The sequence below is a fragment of the Scyliorhinus canicula genome, chromosome 2 (assembly GCF_902713615.1).
Source record: "Scyliorhinus canicula chromosome 2, sScyCan1.1, whole genome shotgun sequence".
In the NCBI taxonomy this organism is placed as follows: Eukaryota; Metazoa; Chordata; class Chondrichthyes; order Carcharhiniformes; family Scyliorhinidae; genus Scyliorhinus; species Scyliorhinus canicula.
In genome coordinates this window covers 239,942,838-239,960,585 of record NC_052147.1, presented here as the reverse complement: position 1 = coordinate 239,960,585, position 17,748 = coordinate 239,942,838, and the positions used below count along the sequence as shown (strand labels likewise).

The following is a 17,748-nucleotide window of genomic DNA, read 5'->3' as shown; positions in this document are numbered from 1 at the left end:
CAAAACGTGGCGTCTATCTTTGTCGAATTTATGGTTGTTGCAGATGGAGGCCTCCATAGAGATACCACTATGTTTGAACTGGTTCCAGGTCTTTAATGTGGCTATTACCACCAAACTCCTCGAGTGTGGGTGCGGTGGGGCTGGGAGTGAAATGATGGCCACTGCCTTATAAGACATCCCTGTACAGGAGGCCTCCTCCATTTGGACCCATTCCATGTTTGATCCACACTCTGGCAGGCCTTTGTCTTTCTTGGGGATCAACGAGATCGAGTCCTGTGCCAGCCAGAGCCTCTTTGATAGTGAATCGTTTAATATTTCCTGCAATAGCAGGGCCTACGCCATTGCAAATTTTTAATAAAAGTCCACCGGGATCACATCTGGCCCCGGCGTCCTCCCTGACTACCTGGAATTAATGCATTCCATGATCTCATCCTGTCCCAGCGGTGCTTCCAGTTCTTGCCTCTTTTTCTCCCCATCGCCTGTATTTCCAGTCTGTTGAGAACAGTTTAATCTCAGAGTCCCCCTCCGGGAGCTCAGAGGTGTATAGGCCCCCGTAAAAATTTGTAACGGCCTCGTTAACCTTGTTCGGGGCTGCCACCATCCTACCATTCCTATTCCTAACTTGCACTATTTCCTTTGCGGCAGTCTGCTTCCTTGGTTGGCGCGCCAGCTTGCGGCTGGCTTTGTCTCCATGTTCGCAGAAGGCCCATGATTGGTGTAGTTGGTGGACTGCTTTTCTTGTGAAGAGCAGAACAAATTCCATCTGCAGCTTTTTCTTTTCCGGCAGCAGTTCCACGGTTGGAGCCAAGGAGTACTGTTGATCCACCTCCAGTATGGAGTTGATCAGCCGCTGCTTGGCTGCCCTTTCTCTCTTGTCCCTTTAAGCTATTATTCCCCCCCCCCCCCACCCCGATCATTGCTCTCAGTGCATCCCAGAACGTGAAGGGCGAGACCTCTCCCTTCTGGTTGCAGGTTTCCTAACCGTTGATAGCTTGGGATATTTTTGTACAGAATTCCTTAGTGGTGAGAGGGCTGTGTCCAGCCTCCATGGGATGTGTTGGGCTCGGCTGCTCTCCAACTAAGGGCGGCACAGTAGCACGGTGGTTAGTACTTTTGCTTCACAATGCCAGGGACTCGGGTTTGGTTTTCGGCTTGGGTCACTGTCTGTGCGGAGTCTGCACGTTCTCCCAGTGTCTGCATGGGGTTTCTCCGGGTGCTCCGGTTTCCTCCCACAAGTCCCAAAAGACATGTTTGTCAGGTGAGTTGAACATTCTGAATTCTCCCTCACGCTGTAGTGTGCTGACTAGGGGCTTTTCACAGTAACTTCATTGCAGTGTTAATGTAAGCCTACTTGTGACACTAATAAAGATTAACTAGGATGTGTGGTCCGAGATTATGATCGTGGAGTATTCTCTCCTATCCCTGGTTGCACCATTTTCTCTGCGATGTAAGCCTTGTGCATGTGGAAAGAGGAGAACTCTTTTTCTCTCGGGTGGTTGAACCTCCATGGGTCAACTCCCCCCCCCCCCCCCCCCCCCCCCCCCCCAATCTGCTACATGAAGATGTTTAGCTCTCGAGGCATTCCTGTTATGGCTTTCTCCCCGAGTTGGATTTGTCAATTTTTCGGGTCTTGCACGTAATTAAAGTCACTCCCCATGATGAGTCGGTGAGTGCCTAGGTCAGGAATTTTGGGCATAGCAATTTGACGAATACTGCGTTGTTCCAATTTGCAGTACATATATTTATCAGTACTACTGGGGCCCATTCCAGGGTCCTGTTGCCCATAACAAATCATCCCCCCCGGGTCGGTCATTGCATTCATCGCTGTGAACGCTACTGTCCTGCTAATTAATATGGTCACCGCCCTTGCCTTGGTATCAAATCACACATGAAAAGTTTGTCCCACCCAGCCCTTCCTTACCCGCAGTCAGTTTCTCTCTCTAGATAGCAGTGGGTAGCACTGTTGGTTCACAGGGTAGCATGGTAGCAAGCACAGTTGCTTCACAGCTCCAGGGTCCCAGGTTCGATTCCCGGCTTGGTGACGGTCTGTGTGGGGTCTGCACGTTCTCCCCATGTCTGCGTGGGGTTCTCCCAGGTGCTCCAGCTTCCTCCCACAGTCCAAAGATGTGCAGGTTAGGTGGATTGGCCATGCTATATCGCCGTTAGTGTCCAAAAAGGGTGGGTGGGGTTACGGGAGAGAGTGATGGTGTGGGTGTGGGTAGGGTGCTCTTTCCAAGAGCCGGTGCAGACTTGATGGGCCAAATGGCCCCCTTCTGCACTGTAAACTCTATGATTCACAGCTCCATGGTCCCAGGTTCAAATACTGGCTGTGTCACTGTCTGTGCGGACCGGTGCACGTTCTCCCTGTGTCTGCGTGGGTTTCCTCCGGTGCTCCGGTTTCCTCCCACAAGTCTCGAAAGACATGCTGTTAGATAGTTTGGACATTCTGAATTCTCCCTCTGTGCACCTGAACAGGCGCCAGAATGTGGCTTTTCACAGTAACTTCATTGCAGTGTTAATGTAAACATATTTGTGACAATAATGATTATTATTATAAAATTCCCTCAGAATCTTTTATGCTTCAATATGATTACCTCTAATTTTTAAAAACTCCAATGAGTATTGCCCTAACCCGATCAACCTTTCTTACTATGGCAACCCACGATTCCAGAAATCAAACCAGTAAACTTTCTCTGAACTGCCTCCAATGCAAGTATATTCCCTTTTAAAAAAGAACAAAAACTGTATGCAGTAATCAATCTAGGCATGGACTCAGCAACGCATTGCACAATTTTACTAAAACTTCTCTGCTTTTAAACTACATCCCCCTTGCAATATAGATTATCATTCCAGTTGCCTCCTAATTTTTCCGGGATCTGCATGCTAACATTTTGACTTTCACGTATGAGGGCAGCCAGATCTCTCTAAATCACAGCATTCTATAGTCTCTCTCCATTTAAATAACATTTTGATTCTAATATTTCCAGCAAAGTGGTAATCGCATATTTTTAATAATAATAATAAATGCGTATTGTCACAAGTAGGCTTCAATGAAGTTACTGTGAAAAGCCCCTAGTCGTCATATTCCAGCGCCTGTTCAGGGAAGCCGGTATGGGAATTGACATCGCGCTGCTGGCCCTGTTCTGCATTGCAAGCCAGCTGTTTAGCCCACTGTGCTAAACCAGCCTCATATTTTCCACTTCCATCTGCCAATGTTTTGCCCGCTCACCTAACCTATCTGTATTCCTTTAAGATCCCGAGTCCTCACAACTTGTTTTCCTATCTAGCTTTGTATCATTAGCCTCAATACAGTCTGTCCCTTCATCCAAGTCATTAATATAGATTGTAAATAGTTGAGCAGTAGCATTGATCCCTATGGTTACTCTTTGCTGAACTGAAAATGATCCATTTATTCTGGCTCTGTTTCCTGTTCGTAAATCCTCCACCCATGCTAATATATCACCCTTAACTCAACAAGCTTTTAGCTTGTGCAGCAACATTTTATGCGCCTTCCAGTCAAGTGCCTTTTGGAAATCCAAATACATCCCCTGATTCTCTTTATCTACGCTGCTTGTTATATCCTCAAAGAACTCTAATAAATTCATCAACCATGACTTCCCTGAAGTGTTGGATAATGTAGACGTGTGAGGTTAACATATACCACCAACACTGAGGAAGGTTCAACTCTATTTTATTAACTAACTATAAACTAATCGACAAACGAGAACTGTGGGTTTAAACGATGCTAGTTTAACTAGAGACCTAAGCCTGTCCGAACCAGTTGAATCTCTCAGCACATGGTGTGAGTCTGTGCTAAACTTGATGAGCTCTTGTTCTACTGAGAGGCAGCATCCAGAATGAGCGGGAACCGTGATGCCCTCTGCCTTTATAGTGTGTGTATTCTAACTGTTGATTGGCTGCGGTGTTTGTGCATGTTGATTGGTCCCAGTGTATGTCCATCAGTGTGTGCCTGCACCATGATATACTGGTGTATATTATGACATTCCCCTTCATAAAACCATGCTGACTCTGTTTGATTGCATTATCATTTTCTAAATGACTTGCTACTACTTCCTTTATAATGGGTCGCAGCATATTCCCAATGACAGGTGTTAAGGTAACTGGCCTAGGGTTTTCTGCTTTTTGTTTTCCTTCTTTCTGGAACAGAGGTATTAGGTTTACAGTTTTCCAGTTCACTGGAGCCATTTTAGAACCAAGGGAGGAAAATTATAACCAATGTATCCATTGTCTCTGAAGCAATTATTTTATCACCCAAGGATGCAGGCCATCAGGTCCTCCACTGGCAACTATGCTTTCAATTGTCAAAGCGCTAACCTGTGTAATTCCTTCCCTGAGCCTCTCTGCTTCTCTTTCCCCTTTCAGATTCTCCATAAAACCTATCACTTTAACCATGCTTTTGGTCATCTCCTCGGTCATCTAACATCTCTATGTGGTTCGATGCCATATTCTATTTTTAAATGTATTTTATTACAAACATGCATCAAAGCAGGTTACAGCAAATAAACACCCAGGAAACTTACTTCACAACAATCAATTATACAGTCTGTACAGACTCTTCCCCTTTTTCACCCTCCCCCCCACCCCCCTGCGATGAACAGCTCCTCAAGCACGGTCACAAACATCCCCCACCTTTTCTCAAACCCCCCCTGCTAAGCCCCTTAATTCATATTTTATCTTCTCCGACCGCAGGTCACCCAACCATGCCGCTACCCCAGGTGGTGAGCCGACCGCAGCTCCAGCAAAATTTGCCGCTGTGCAATCAGAGAGGTGAAGGCTACGACATCGGCCTTCCTACTCTCCATGGGCTCCAGCTTCTCTGAAACCCCAAATATCACCACCAAAGGTTCCAAGTCCACCTCCTACTCCACTACCCTGGCTAAGACCACAAACACCCCCGCCCAGAAACTTCCCAATTTTTCGCAGCTCCAAAACATGTGCATGTGATTCGCTGGCCCACACTGCCACCTCTCACATTCATCTGCTACCCCCTCAAAGAACCCACTCATTCATGACCGAGTCATATGCACCCTGTGCACCACCTTAAACTGTATCAGGCTCATCCTTGCACAAGAGGTCCCGTTTACTCTTCGCAATGCCTCACTCCATACTCAATTGATCTCTCCTCCGAACTCCGCTTCACATTTCTCCTTGATCTTCACCACCCGCTCACCTCTCTGCTCCCCCAGCCACTTATATATATCCCCAATTCTTCCCTCCCCTTCCACATCCGGAAGCAGCAGCACTCCAGCAGAGTGTATCCCAGCAATCTAGGGAACCCCCTACAGACCTTTTGCACATAACCTGCAGATACCTGAACTCATTCCCTCTCGGCAGCTCTACCCTTGGCTCCTCCAGATGGCAAACCCTTCCTCCAAATACAAATCCCCCACCTTGATCAGTCCCATTTCCCTCCACCTCCTGTATACACTATCCATCCCCCCAGCTCAAACCCATGATTCTTGCACAGCGGCGTTAACACCAACATCTCTTCCATCCTCTTCACCCTGGACTACACCACTGGGCTCCCTCAATACCTACTTGGAGCCATTGGCAACACTGCCGCCACCATAGCCCTCCACCCTTTACAAGATTCCTCCTCCATCCGAACCCACTCTACCCCTTCTCCTCCCCACCACCGCCGCAATTTGTCCACATTTGCTGCCCAATAATAATGAAGCAAGTTCGGCAACGCCAACACACACCCCCCCCCCCCTCCCCCGTCGCAGCAGGGTCCTTCCCACCCTCAGCACCTTCCCCACCCCTACAAAGTCCGAGATGATCATGTCCACATTCTATTTGATAACGCTTCTGCAAGCACTTTGGGAAGGTTTACTATGATAAAGGCGTTACTCAAATTCAAACTATTGTAGTTTCCTGCATAACATAGACATCCTATTTATAACATCCTAATTAGGAAAGTTAATACCCATGAGCAGCAGTAGTTCCAGAAAACAGCATGGTCACAGCTATCCAATTAGAACTATATCATTCAGAACTATCCTCAGTTTCCAATTATCTAGCTGGTTGGTAATCCAATTGCCAGTTTCATCCTGGATCCCATGAGCTTTCATTTTAGTTATAAATCTCCTGTGAAGAACATGATCAAAATTACATTTGTGACACAGCTATCACAACATTGTGTTAATGCAAAGATGTTCTTGCATTAAACTTACAAAACACATGTCAGGAAATATTTATCAAAACCAAAACAGAAAATGTTGGTAGACACACATCAGCTCAGTCAGTATCTGACCTGCAATGTCTCACAACATTTTCTGTTTTCACTTACCGCACTCATTGTTTTCTGTTATGTACATCATAACCTAAACAAGGAATTACTACTCACCAGCTGCTGCACTCATTTCCAGCTTTAATGAGATGAAAAGCTTTGCATTGCTGTACTCTTCTTACTATTTCTAACCTTTCCAGAGCTCTAATTCTCTAATAGTCTGTTGCAGTGCATTCCTTCTTCACCCAATTAGTCATATATTAGCCTTCATACGCCCCTTTCCACTCAAAGCAAGTATTGGCAAGTGACAAGATAATTAAATGAGCTTTTGGAAGACCTACTCTACTGGTTCTGAAATGCTTCCGTGTGAGGAACTCTCCTATCGCAATGTCACACTCTAAAGCAGTTCCTGCAAAAATCAATACACACCTAGGGATACTTGCAGGCAATGCCAATTGGAAGGAAGCACTCAGCAGTTAATAGCAATGGAAATAATGGAACATCAACAAATTTAGAAAAATACAGAAATATGATGGCTCAATTCCAGGCTGCCATGTAGTAATTATTTAAAATAGGTTATTCTTGAAGGCCCTGCCTTCTCAACTTTGCCCCTCACCTGAGGTGTGGTGATCCTCTGGTAGAACCACCACCAGTCAGCTCTCTCCCTCAAAGGGGAAAGCAGCCTATGGTCATCCGGGACTGTGGCGACTTTACCTTTACTTAAAATATATAAAATATATTATTTAAAACATATTAATCACATGGTTTTCAAGAACTGATTGAATTACCTTTTTCAAATAAATGTCTGCTATCATGGAAAGAGGTATTGTGAGGCTCAATGCGAGTGTTCCAATCAGTGATGATGTAAGGAAACAGCCCCTGAAAAAAAAAAAATTTAAAAATCTACAGAAATTTTGATCTCGTTAAATTCCAATTATTCTTTCAAATGAGTTTTACCTGTCAAAGAATAGTGTTCTAATTAACTATGCTACAAGTGCTCCGTATAATGAAACATTCTGAATTCATAGACTGCACTACACTATCCAGTTTAAATGCAAGAGTAATAAAAAATCAAAAGCAATAAAGTTGCAATGAGTCGCAAGGATTTTCACATATAATCTATTACAGGTTGAGCGTCTCATCCAAAATTCCAAAAAGCGAAAAATTCCAAAATCCGATACACACTTGGCCCCAAGCTTTTCGGATGTATTCTGAAGTGTAGTTATTGTTGTTCTGAAGGCAAACACAGTACCATTCAGGCACTAGACAATGAGATAAATGATCCCATTAGTCAATGTTTCTTTGATGTTAAGGTAAGAATATATGAATATCGGCAAAGGCTCCAGAAGAATTGCTGTTTTTTTTTTGGAATAGTGTCATCATTTTGTTTTTTTAAACACACACATGAACTTGTGAAGCAGGCAGACTAGGCATTGCTTTATTAATTTGAATACCGACATTTCCAAGAACATGACATGTCCTCAGTACTGAACTGAAATGTCAAATGAGATTATCTCCTAGAATAGGACTTGAGCCTACGACCTCCTGCATCAGAGGTGAAAGTGTTACTCACTTAGCCAAGTTAACTGCTAAATAGAAATGTCTCAAGAATGTTGGCTTTAGAAAGCTATAATTTATTCCAAACTGTCAAGTTAAATTCGTATAAGATAGAGTACAGAAGAACACAATGGAAATACAAGTGATAATGACGCTGATGAAGGAAAAGTGAAGTGGATTGATACGGTTTTCACATTCCAGAACCATCTCTACTGGAGTAGATTACAGAGCTTTGACAGTAATGGGGAAAGAACAAATCATGAGTAAGAGAGCACACATAAAAAGGTTTTAAATAGGTGAACCTTCTTTTTATTTTCTGGCCAAGACTTTCATCTCCCCAATATGCAACATATAAACATATGGGAGTACTGAGTTTTTTTACCGCCTGCAGCCAGTAGGAAGGGTGACCAGACTGGCTTGTGGCAGTCACTTACATTTCCTGGCAGCAGAGCTTTGTCCTGGAAAGATATTACTGGAGGCAGGAGTGCTCTAACATGGTGGTGGGGGGCGGGGGGGAAAGAGAGAGAGAGGATGAGGAAACGTTGAAGGAGATAAATCTGTACCATGTACCTCTAATTACATTTTCCTGAGGGATACTTTGGTGAATATACGGATGATCTCGGAGACTGCAGGCAGTATTCTACAGGCAGCTGTGCCTAATTAAATTGTTGATTTTTCATTAAAAGATTACAGATTGAATTTGTATAATCTGAGATTTTATTAATTTAATGAACTGCAGGATTGTAGGAGAGAGATCTCTAGTTATATCACAGATAAACATTGATTACAGCTCATTTTTCATAGAAAATGTATTTTAAAATAATAATTGTGACAATCTTTTCTTTTTCTTTTAAATTTAGAGTTTTTGGGCGCGATTCTCCGCAAATGCGGAGAGTCGTAAAGGCTGCCGTGAAACTGGCCGTGTTTCACGGCAGCCTCCGCGCCTCCGCGCCCCTCCCGGGACCCGATTCTCCCCCCCGGTTGGGGCTAGCAGCGCGGCCCCGCGAAGCACGGCATCGCAGGCTTAGCGACCGTCGCTAAGCCCGCGCGCCAAGGGTCATGGCGGCTGACGCGCACGATGACGTCAGCCGCGCATGCGCGGATTGGACGGCTCCAACCCGCGCATGCTCAGATGATGTCATCACGCATATGCGTCAAACCCGCGCATGCGCGGGCCGTCATGCCCCTCAGCCGCCCTGCGGACTGATCCTGCGGGGTGGCAGAGGAATAAAGAGTGCGCGGTTTTCGGACCTGCTGCCCGCGATCGGTGCCCACCAATCGCGGGCCCATGCCACCCTTGGCACGGCCATGGTTGTCGGGAACGGCACTTTGCGGCCGTTTTCACGAATGGTGAGAGCAGGTGTGTTTGCGTTCGTGAAAATGGCCGTAAAGGTCTGGGAACTCGGCCCATCGGCTAGGGGAGAATCGCTGTTCGCCGTAAAAAAACGGCGAGCAGCGATTCGTGTCGTAGGGCGGCCGTGGGAGGGGGGGGGGGGAAAGAGAATAGCGGGAGGTCGGGAAAAATGTCGGGAAGGCCCTCCCGCTATTCGCCGACCCATCGTGGGCAGCGGAGAATCGCGCCCTTTATTTTTTTCCAATTAAAGGGGCAATTTATCGTGGCCAATCCACCTACCCTGCACATGTTTGGGTTGTGAGGGTGAGACACATTGTGTGTGCCAGCATGCCACTGTGATGTAAATGGCTCGTCAGAGCAAGGGTTAATGTGGGACTGGAGAATAGCACCATCTATTGTGTGAATTATAGAGACACATCGTACTAGACACAAAGAACAGTCTAGGAGGAACCTGCATGGAGGCAGCACCAGGATGGCAGTAACTGAGATCTGTACATCATTAAGGATTACCAATAAATGGTTCCTGCAACAATGAGCTGAATGAAAATATTTAGAAGCTTGGAAAACAATGTGAAAATAAAACAGCAAACAAATGTTTGGCTGAAATTGTGAAACAGTTGGAAATGAAGGTTCTATTTGCAAAATGTCAATTGCCAGCAGGAACATGGTGCACACTACAAAAAAAGAACATTCAAATCCAGTCCAGGAACAAATGGAGTACACAGTGCCTTTGGGAGGAATGGGGTAAATCCACAGTGTCTGAGAAAAGCAGACGAGTGGTTAATGAAGAGAAGCACAACTCGAAGGAGCAGCAAAAGCAAAACAAATGGAAAAAATAAAGTACCAGAAACACAGAGTATGACTATCATTCCTCCAAACAAGACAGAACAAGACGTGGAAAAACTGTTAAACCTCAAGACCACCTGAGTTTATAAAGTCAGAGACATAAGGTGGTAGAAAAGGGATAGCAAGTGAAGATTGTATTGTAAATAGACTCCATTAGAAGGGAGGAAGGTATTTTTACTGATGGAAAGGGGAATGTTGTTGTGTTTACCTGCATGCCATTGTAATATAAAAGGTGCTCAGCGCAGCAAGGGTTAGTGTGGGACTGGAGAATAGCACCCCCCATGGTATGATTATAGTCAAATGGTAATGGACTTGAGAACAGTCTAGATGGAACCTGCATGGAGGCAGCGGCAGGCAACTCAGATCTGTACATAGCTAAGGATTACCAATAAATAGTTCATGTTTAAACATACAAATCTCAAGATCTCATCAATGAGACAACAGACAAACCCATAACACAGCAGATGTCAGCCAACAATAACAGTATAATGATGTAAAATTCATCAACTGCTTTTATGATCATCTTCAGGGAAACAATAAAGCATTGTTGCATTTTAAACATGACACTTCTACCTGCTTAATAAATTTGAACTTTTGTGGGGATGTTTGTAAACACTTGAGTGATTGGTAAATTAGCAATGACAGATTTTGTATATGTAATGGTTTTCATTTTAAGTAAACATGTCTACACATTTCAGAAATAAATTGTAACAAAATCATACCACAGCCAGAGAAATTCAGACAGCACTGTTCCTATGAGCCCATTAATAAGGATGTACATCCACACAGTTTTGGTTGGAAATTCAAAAGCTTCAAAGCCTGTGTAGTGAAGCAAGAAAAACCCAGGCCATAGCAGCAGGAGATTAAATAATCCCACAAATCCTGTAAAAAAAAAGGAAAGTGAAATCCTGAGCAAATATTTATAATTAACTCAAACAACAAATGGTTAAAAAGTGAAGATAATTATTATTCCCTGTAATGAGTTAGAACATTCTTTAGATTTTATAACACTAAGAGTAAAATCATGCTCCTGGTGTTAAACTGCACAGGAAGGGTGTGTTCTTAGAGGACAGAAGCAAGGATAATTCTGATTTAGTCTTGATGAGAGACTTTGCATTGGGCCTGTTTCGGGGGAAGTAAAGGAAAGTTAGAGATGATGGCGTGTTTCTCTGTCCCGCCACACCAGATTTCTGGCTCAGCACGCCATTGGGATTCTACATTTTGCCGGCTATTCAATGGGGTTTCCCATTGTGGGGCAGCCCCACGCTGTAGGGAAACCCCCAGGCTGCCGGCAAAATGGAGCATCCTGACGGTGGAGAATTCAGCCCGATGTGTACAAGTTATTTAAAATGCTGTCTTATCTGTCCTGTGCTCCTTTCAAGCACATCACGATGTTGGATGCTTGAGATCACGGAATTTAACTGCATAATAATCTGACATTACATAATAAGGATTTGTTCCCATAACACAGACTTAAAATATTAATTGAAGCTATCAAAGAATGATAAATTCGGGGTGTTAAAACTTTTTTTAAAGATAAATTTAAGAGTGCTAAATTCATTTTTTCCAATTAAGGGGCAACTTAGCGTTTAACCTGCACATCTTTGGGTTTTGGGGGTGAAACCCACACAAACACGGGGAGGATGTCCAAACTCCAGGATCTAACCTGGGACCTCGGTGGGTGAAACAGCAGTACTAACCACCGTACTGCCCTTAGGGTGTTAAAACTTGATTCCAAGTGCAACAGTTTGATTCTAAAATACACAGATTTTGCTGTCTTTCTGACAGGTAGAAAGTTTATGCTCAACGGTCTTTTTGGTTGCAGCTTATGAAATTTAACTCATGAAGCCACGAAATGCAGACATGAAAATATTTGAGTAAAATGGATCTCATCACAAGGGTGTTCCTATGTGGTGTTAGGTAAATGCTCCTGCAAACTGGAACAGAATTATAGACCATTTGAAATTCAGGGTAATAGGGGCAGGAGTGGGCCATTCAGCCTTTCGGGCCTGCTCCATCACTCAACCAGATCACGATTGATCATCTACCCTCGGTGCCATTTTTATGCACTATTCCCATATCCCTTGACATCATTATCATCTAGAAACCTATCTATTTCTGGCTTGAACATACTCATTGACTGAGCTTCGACGGCCCTCTTGATGGAGAATTCCAATGATTCACTGCCCTAAGAGTGAAGGATTTCCTCCTCATCTCAGTCCTAAATGGCTTGTCCGTGTACTAACTCTAGCCAGGGGAAACATCCTTTCTGCATCTACCGTGTCTAACCCGTTAAGAATTTTGTATGTTTCAATGAGATAACCCCTCACTCTTAAAAAACCGAGAGAATATAGGCCCAGTCTCCTCAATCTATCAGAATTGAACAGTTCTGCCATCCCTGGTTGAGTTAGGTTTTTTTGGAATGTAGGCAAAATCACACATAGAAACAGAGGAAATCTTATGGAATGATAGTGTATAAAAAGTTATTAAAGACTGTAAGAAGCTTGTGAAACAGGAAAGGTGTGTGTTTCAAATAAAAATCGAAACATAAAGAAATGTTCTTATCAAAAACAATGTGAATGCAAAAAAATGAGGGTTAGTGTAGTCTAAGACTTATTTTAGTTTATGTTGATAGAAAAGCATTTTATTTCAAATCAAATCTAGCTGGTACAAAAATTGGAAAATGGATTTTAGTAGCAACCCTGTATAAAGGATGCAATGAAGCATGTTATTGCTTTCTTGTCAAAACTTAATTTATATATGGCAGAAGTTTATACTACAATCACTGGTAATACTGTTTTAACAATACTGCTCCTTGCAGAAAAAAAAATCTTCTGCTGAGTGAACCTATTTCTCAGAGAACAGGGTGGTGGGGGAAATCGTCTGACTAGTTTGGTAAAATTCTTTGATATGCAAATACCTCAAGGTAAAACAGTCTTCTCTATCAGAAATATGAAACAGCTACTTCTTATGCAGAAACAAGCTATTTCATGTTAGTGAGATTATTCGCATTGTCTACTGTAGTTTAATAAAGCAAGAGATTGATTTTTGCAAATGCACTGATCAAAGTCTTCATATTCATATTTGTTCGTACAGAAGTGTCATTACTATGATTAGGTAAGATGTATGCTATTTCCTTTCCTCCTGCTATTCCTATTGAATAGAAACCCATCAATACCATTTTAAACCAAACACTCTTGTAGCCAGCACGAATAGTTCATCGCTCTCAATTGTATTCAATTCCGTCTGCAGGGCTGACAAGAGCAGGCTAGACAGCTAAATTCGTTCATAGATCCAAAAATGTCAATAATATGGAGTTTAATCTGCAATTAGTTAATTATTTAAATTGCTTAATTTGTAAGTTTGTTGTACAAGGTCATTATTCATTTTAAGCATATAGTTCGAATTTTAAAATTGGCATTTCTGATCTGTTTTATTATTCTGTAAAACAGGATGGTTTATTATTCTGATTACCAGTGCAGTGAATATTGTATGTGAGTTAAGATAGCTGTATCAAACATTCCCAATATAAAAAACAAAAAAGCTCTTTCTGATGCAATCTAATTTAAACTTTAATCATAAGTAGACATAATAATTGACGATTCACAATACTCTTAAAAGTGAGCAGCATGATGTTTCGGATTGAGGCAACCTTGATATCTGAACTTCCCTTCAGACCACTTCTCAAGACATGCAACAAATATTTCAAGAGCAGGACAAACACAGAAGATAATTTTTCTAAAAGTAATTTATTTAAGGCAACATATAATTTTTCTTATGACAGATTTTACTCAACTTGATGGAAGGTTATCTGAAGTCCCTTTCCCAGGTTGGCCCCAATCCCCAAAACAAAAAAATAATCCTAGCGGCAGAACAGTAAAATTGGTGAAATGTGACATCATTTTAAATTATTCACTTTTGATTGTTCCCATTTTTTGCCATGACATTTTTATGAATCCTGCAGCTAAGGAAACATTATTTTGAACATGTTATAAATCTAATACATTTAATCATTAATTTAATTTATTATCAGATATTCAGCTTCGTGTTAATTGCTGTCCTGGAAACCTAGGGTAGAATTTTAAGGAGGGCAGAATTTTAAGGATGGAGTGAGTCAGCGCCTAACACAAGGCCACCAACTCCCACTGCCTTTGGACGCTCATTTGAGCGCTGATTGCTAGTAGGCGGGACTCGAGTCTCCCCTGGGAAGGACGTCCTGATCATGAGAGCTGTCGGTCAATCAGAGGGAGGGGGGAAACATTTGGTAGGGTAGGGAATGGCTGGTGTGGTTGGGACAGGGGCAGGAGAGGTGCTGGGGGCAAGGGAATGGTGCCAGAGCTCCAGCATCCCGAGGGGGAGGGAACCCAAATGAGGGGGCCTTCAGTGAGGTGCCTAACCCACAACTCCCATCGACCTTCAGAGATTCAGAGTCAGGGAAATGGCACTTTTCAACTCTACCTGCACCTTCTCCCACCAGCCTAAAAATGGAGGTTGGGCTGAATAAGGCCTTAATAGGTGAATGAATAGGTTTGGCGGGACAGGTTGCTGGCGGGGATTTGATCCATTGAATTCAGACCCCAGAGCCCCCCCACAACCCCCTTGCAATGCCTCAGAATCCGTCTAGTGCATGAGTGTTAACAATGTCGGGCGGGAGCGGGTTTCACATCAGTTACCAAAGCAAGAATCCCACTGCCAGCGGACTGCTTGCCACCTCGTGCCACCAAGAAACATGCAGCTGGGAGGCCGGAGAATCCCACCCTCTATGCTAAGTAACCTGTTTAAATTTATTCCTCTCAGCGTTTTCAATACATGGACTACACCACCCCAAATTGTCCTTTTCCTCCAATGAAAACAAGCTCCTCCAATGAAAACAAGCTGTGTTATTTATCACAGTTGACTTACAATTATCTTTGCCGCTGATATCTGAACATTGAGGCAATCTAAATACAGCTTCATTACTGAAGTATATCAAATAAGACGTGTAAGAACATAAGAAATAGTTGGAGCAGGCTGTTAGGTCCTTTAACCCGGTTCTGTTTTTCAACACGATAATGCCGGAACTTCTACTTCAACTGGATCTTCATGCACTATCCTCATATCCTTTAATTCCTATAGTACTCCGAGATCTTATTCACCTTCGTCTTGAATATACCTGCACTCAATGACTGATCATCCACGGCTTTTTAAGGTTAGAGAATTTTAAAGATTCACAGTCCTTTTGAGTGCAGATACTTCTCCTCACTTTAGTCCTAAATGGATGAGCCCATATTTTGACCCTGTGTGGTTATCGATTACCTAGACAAGGGAAACATTTTCTCAACATCTACCCCATCGAACCCCTCAATATTTTACATTTTTCAATTAGATCGCCTTTTATTCTTGTAAACTCTGGAAATATAGGCCTCGTCTACTTAGAGGACATTCATCTCATGCCAGGAGCCAGTCTAGTTAATCTTCACCGCCTTCCCTCAAGTGCGAATGTGACTTTCCTCTGGTAAGAAGACTAAGGGCTCGACCTAACGGAAAGCTTTTCAAGTGTCATTTATGGCAGGTTTTTATTGGCTCCCGGCTATGTCGGCTAGTTCCCCATCACTACCTAGCCTCACTTTTTTGGGACCAAGGGAGGAAGGCAAGACCACACCTCAAAGTATTTTCATCACTGGGGAGCTGACCTCAATGGCCAGACCAGCCCTTCAGAGATCGGGACACCATTTTAAAAGGGTGCCCCGATCTCCAAGTGGGTTTGTGGGTCCCCCACACATGGGCAATGTCACCCCCATCACACATGGACATTACCCCTCTTCCCCCCCAAGTGATGACACCCTGCTATGGGGTCGCTAAAGGCCCCCCCTTTCAGGCGTTCCCACGCCCCACTTCATCCCCCCCAGCTTCCCTTCATACCCGCCATGCACCCCCTCACCCTTCAAATCCTCCTCCCTCCTTTCATGGCCCCCCCTCAGGTCCTGGCCCCTTGGCAGGGCGATCTGGTCAGTGCCAACCTGGCAGTGTTCATGTTGGCTTTGCAGTGCCACCTGGGCATCTTGGCAGTGCCAGGGTGGCAGTGCCAAAGTGCCCATGTTCCAGGGGGTGGGCCAGTAGCCACCCTGCCTGGTCTCCGAGCACTCAGGGGCCTCTGTTGCCCTGGGTGACTCCCCCCAGGTGCCATTCAGCCTGGACCAGTACTGAACAATGCCCGGCTGGGATCTCCTTGGGGAGGCCGGTAAATCCCAGGTCAGCACGTCTAAGTGGGTTTTAAAACTTCTTGCGAGTGCGAGGCTTGGTCCCACTCATTGTGGGCGGGATCCTGTTTGCATTGCCTACCGAGACCTGGATAGGTCTCGTGAGACGTATTAGCTGTCGGGAAGCCCATGGGAGGCGTTGCTGGTTGGGGCGCAATGCAACTGGTAGATCGCGCTCTAAAACTAGTACTCCAGGTGTAGCCTTACCAATATCCTGTATAATTGCGGTAAGATGTTTTCACTCTTGTACACCAATGCCTTTGTAACAAAAGCGAAGATGCCATTTGCCTTCCTAGTTGCTTGCCTGCATGGTAACTTTCTGAGACTCGTATACAAGGACATACAGATCCATTTATCAATCTTTCATAACTGAAAAAATATTTTATTTTCTGATCAAAATGGATAGCTTCACGCTTCATCATATTGCATTCCATCTTCATATTCTTGCCCCTCACCCAACATATCGATATCCATTTGCAGTCCCTTTGCAACCTTCTCACTGCTTATGTTCCCACCTAATTTCATATCAACAGCATAATTTATTGTACCCGAATCCTATAAGTCTCAATTTTGTGAAATAATTTCTTGTGTGTCACTTTGAGTGCTTCTTGAAAATCCAAATACACCACATCCACTGGTTTCTTCTTACATATACTACTAGTTAAATTCTTGAAAATCTGGGTGCTCAGTTATCACTTGTCTAATATTATATTCTAGCATTTTGCCTTCTGCTCATTTTAGCCAAAATGACCTTAATTTCTCTTGTACTATTTCTTTCCAACTGATGTTTTTAAATGTCCCTCATCCTCTCTAGAACCTTGGTTCTACATTATTTTCAGATTTCTTTCACCATCTACAGTGAAAATAGAAGCAAAGGGTGAGATTCTCCAGAAAAATGTCTAAGTTCATTTGTGGTGTGTTTTTCAGGGAATTTCCTGCTGGCTAAGCTGGCAAATTCCATACCGCTATTCAATAACAGTTTTTTGGACCCTGGGGTGTTCTTACCTGTTGAGCCCACATTTAGAATGTTTTCAGCATTGGGGGCTGAACAAGCCATTTTGAAAGAGTGCCAAAATCTCTAAGTGAGCTTGTGGGTTCCCCACACCTCCCACCCATTGGAAATGTCACTCCACACACATGGGCACTACACCACATCCCCGAAATGAGGACATCCCCAAGCACCCTTACAGCACAACCCCCATCCCAGTCAGCCCTCCATCTCGCGGAGGCCCCTAAGTACCTGCCCTGCATACTCCCACCCTTCTAACCCCTCTTCCAACCTCCTTTCAAGGGCCTGCCCCCCCCCCCCCCCCCTTGGACCCTGACCCATGACAGTACCACCCTGGCACCCTTGCACTTCCGCCATGGCATCCTGGCAGTGCTCCAGCTAGCTTGGCAGTGCCACCCAGGCACCTTGGCAGTGCCAGGGTGTGTGTCATGGTGCCAGCTGGGCAGTGACAAGGTACCTATGTTCTAGGGGGAAAGCCATAGGGCCACCCTGC

General features: G+C 44.1%; 1 protein-coding gene across 10 annotated transcripts in view; it reads right to left on the bottom strand.

Moving 5' to 3' along the window:
• Positions 1–17,748, bottom strand: part of LOC119962054 (solute carrier family 35 member F5-like) — a 200,273-nt gene that overhangs the window by 24,488 nt on the left and 158,037 nt on the right. For all 10 annotated transcript variants that reach the window (XM_038789851.1, XM_038789846.1, XM_038789856.1 and 7 more), the window contains 2 exons: positions 10,730–10,889; positions 7,039–7,129 (listed from right to left, as the gene is read on the bottom strand). In XM_038789851.1, coding sequence (XP_038645779.1) covers positions 7,039–7,129; positions 10,730–10,889 — 251 coding nt within the window. The remainder of the gene's footprint in view (positions 1–7,038; positions 7,130–10,729; positions 10,890–17,748) is intronic.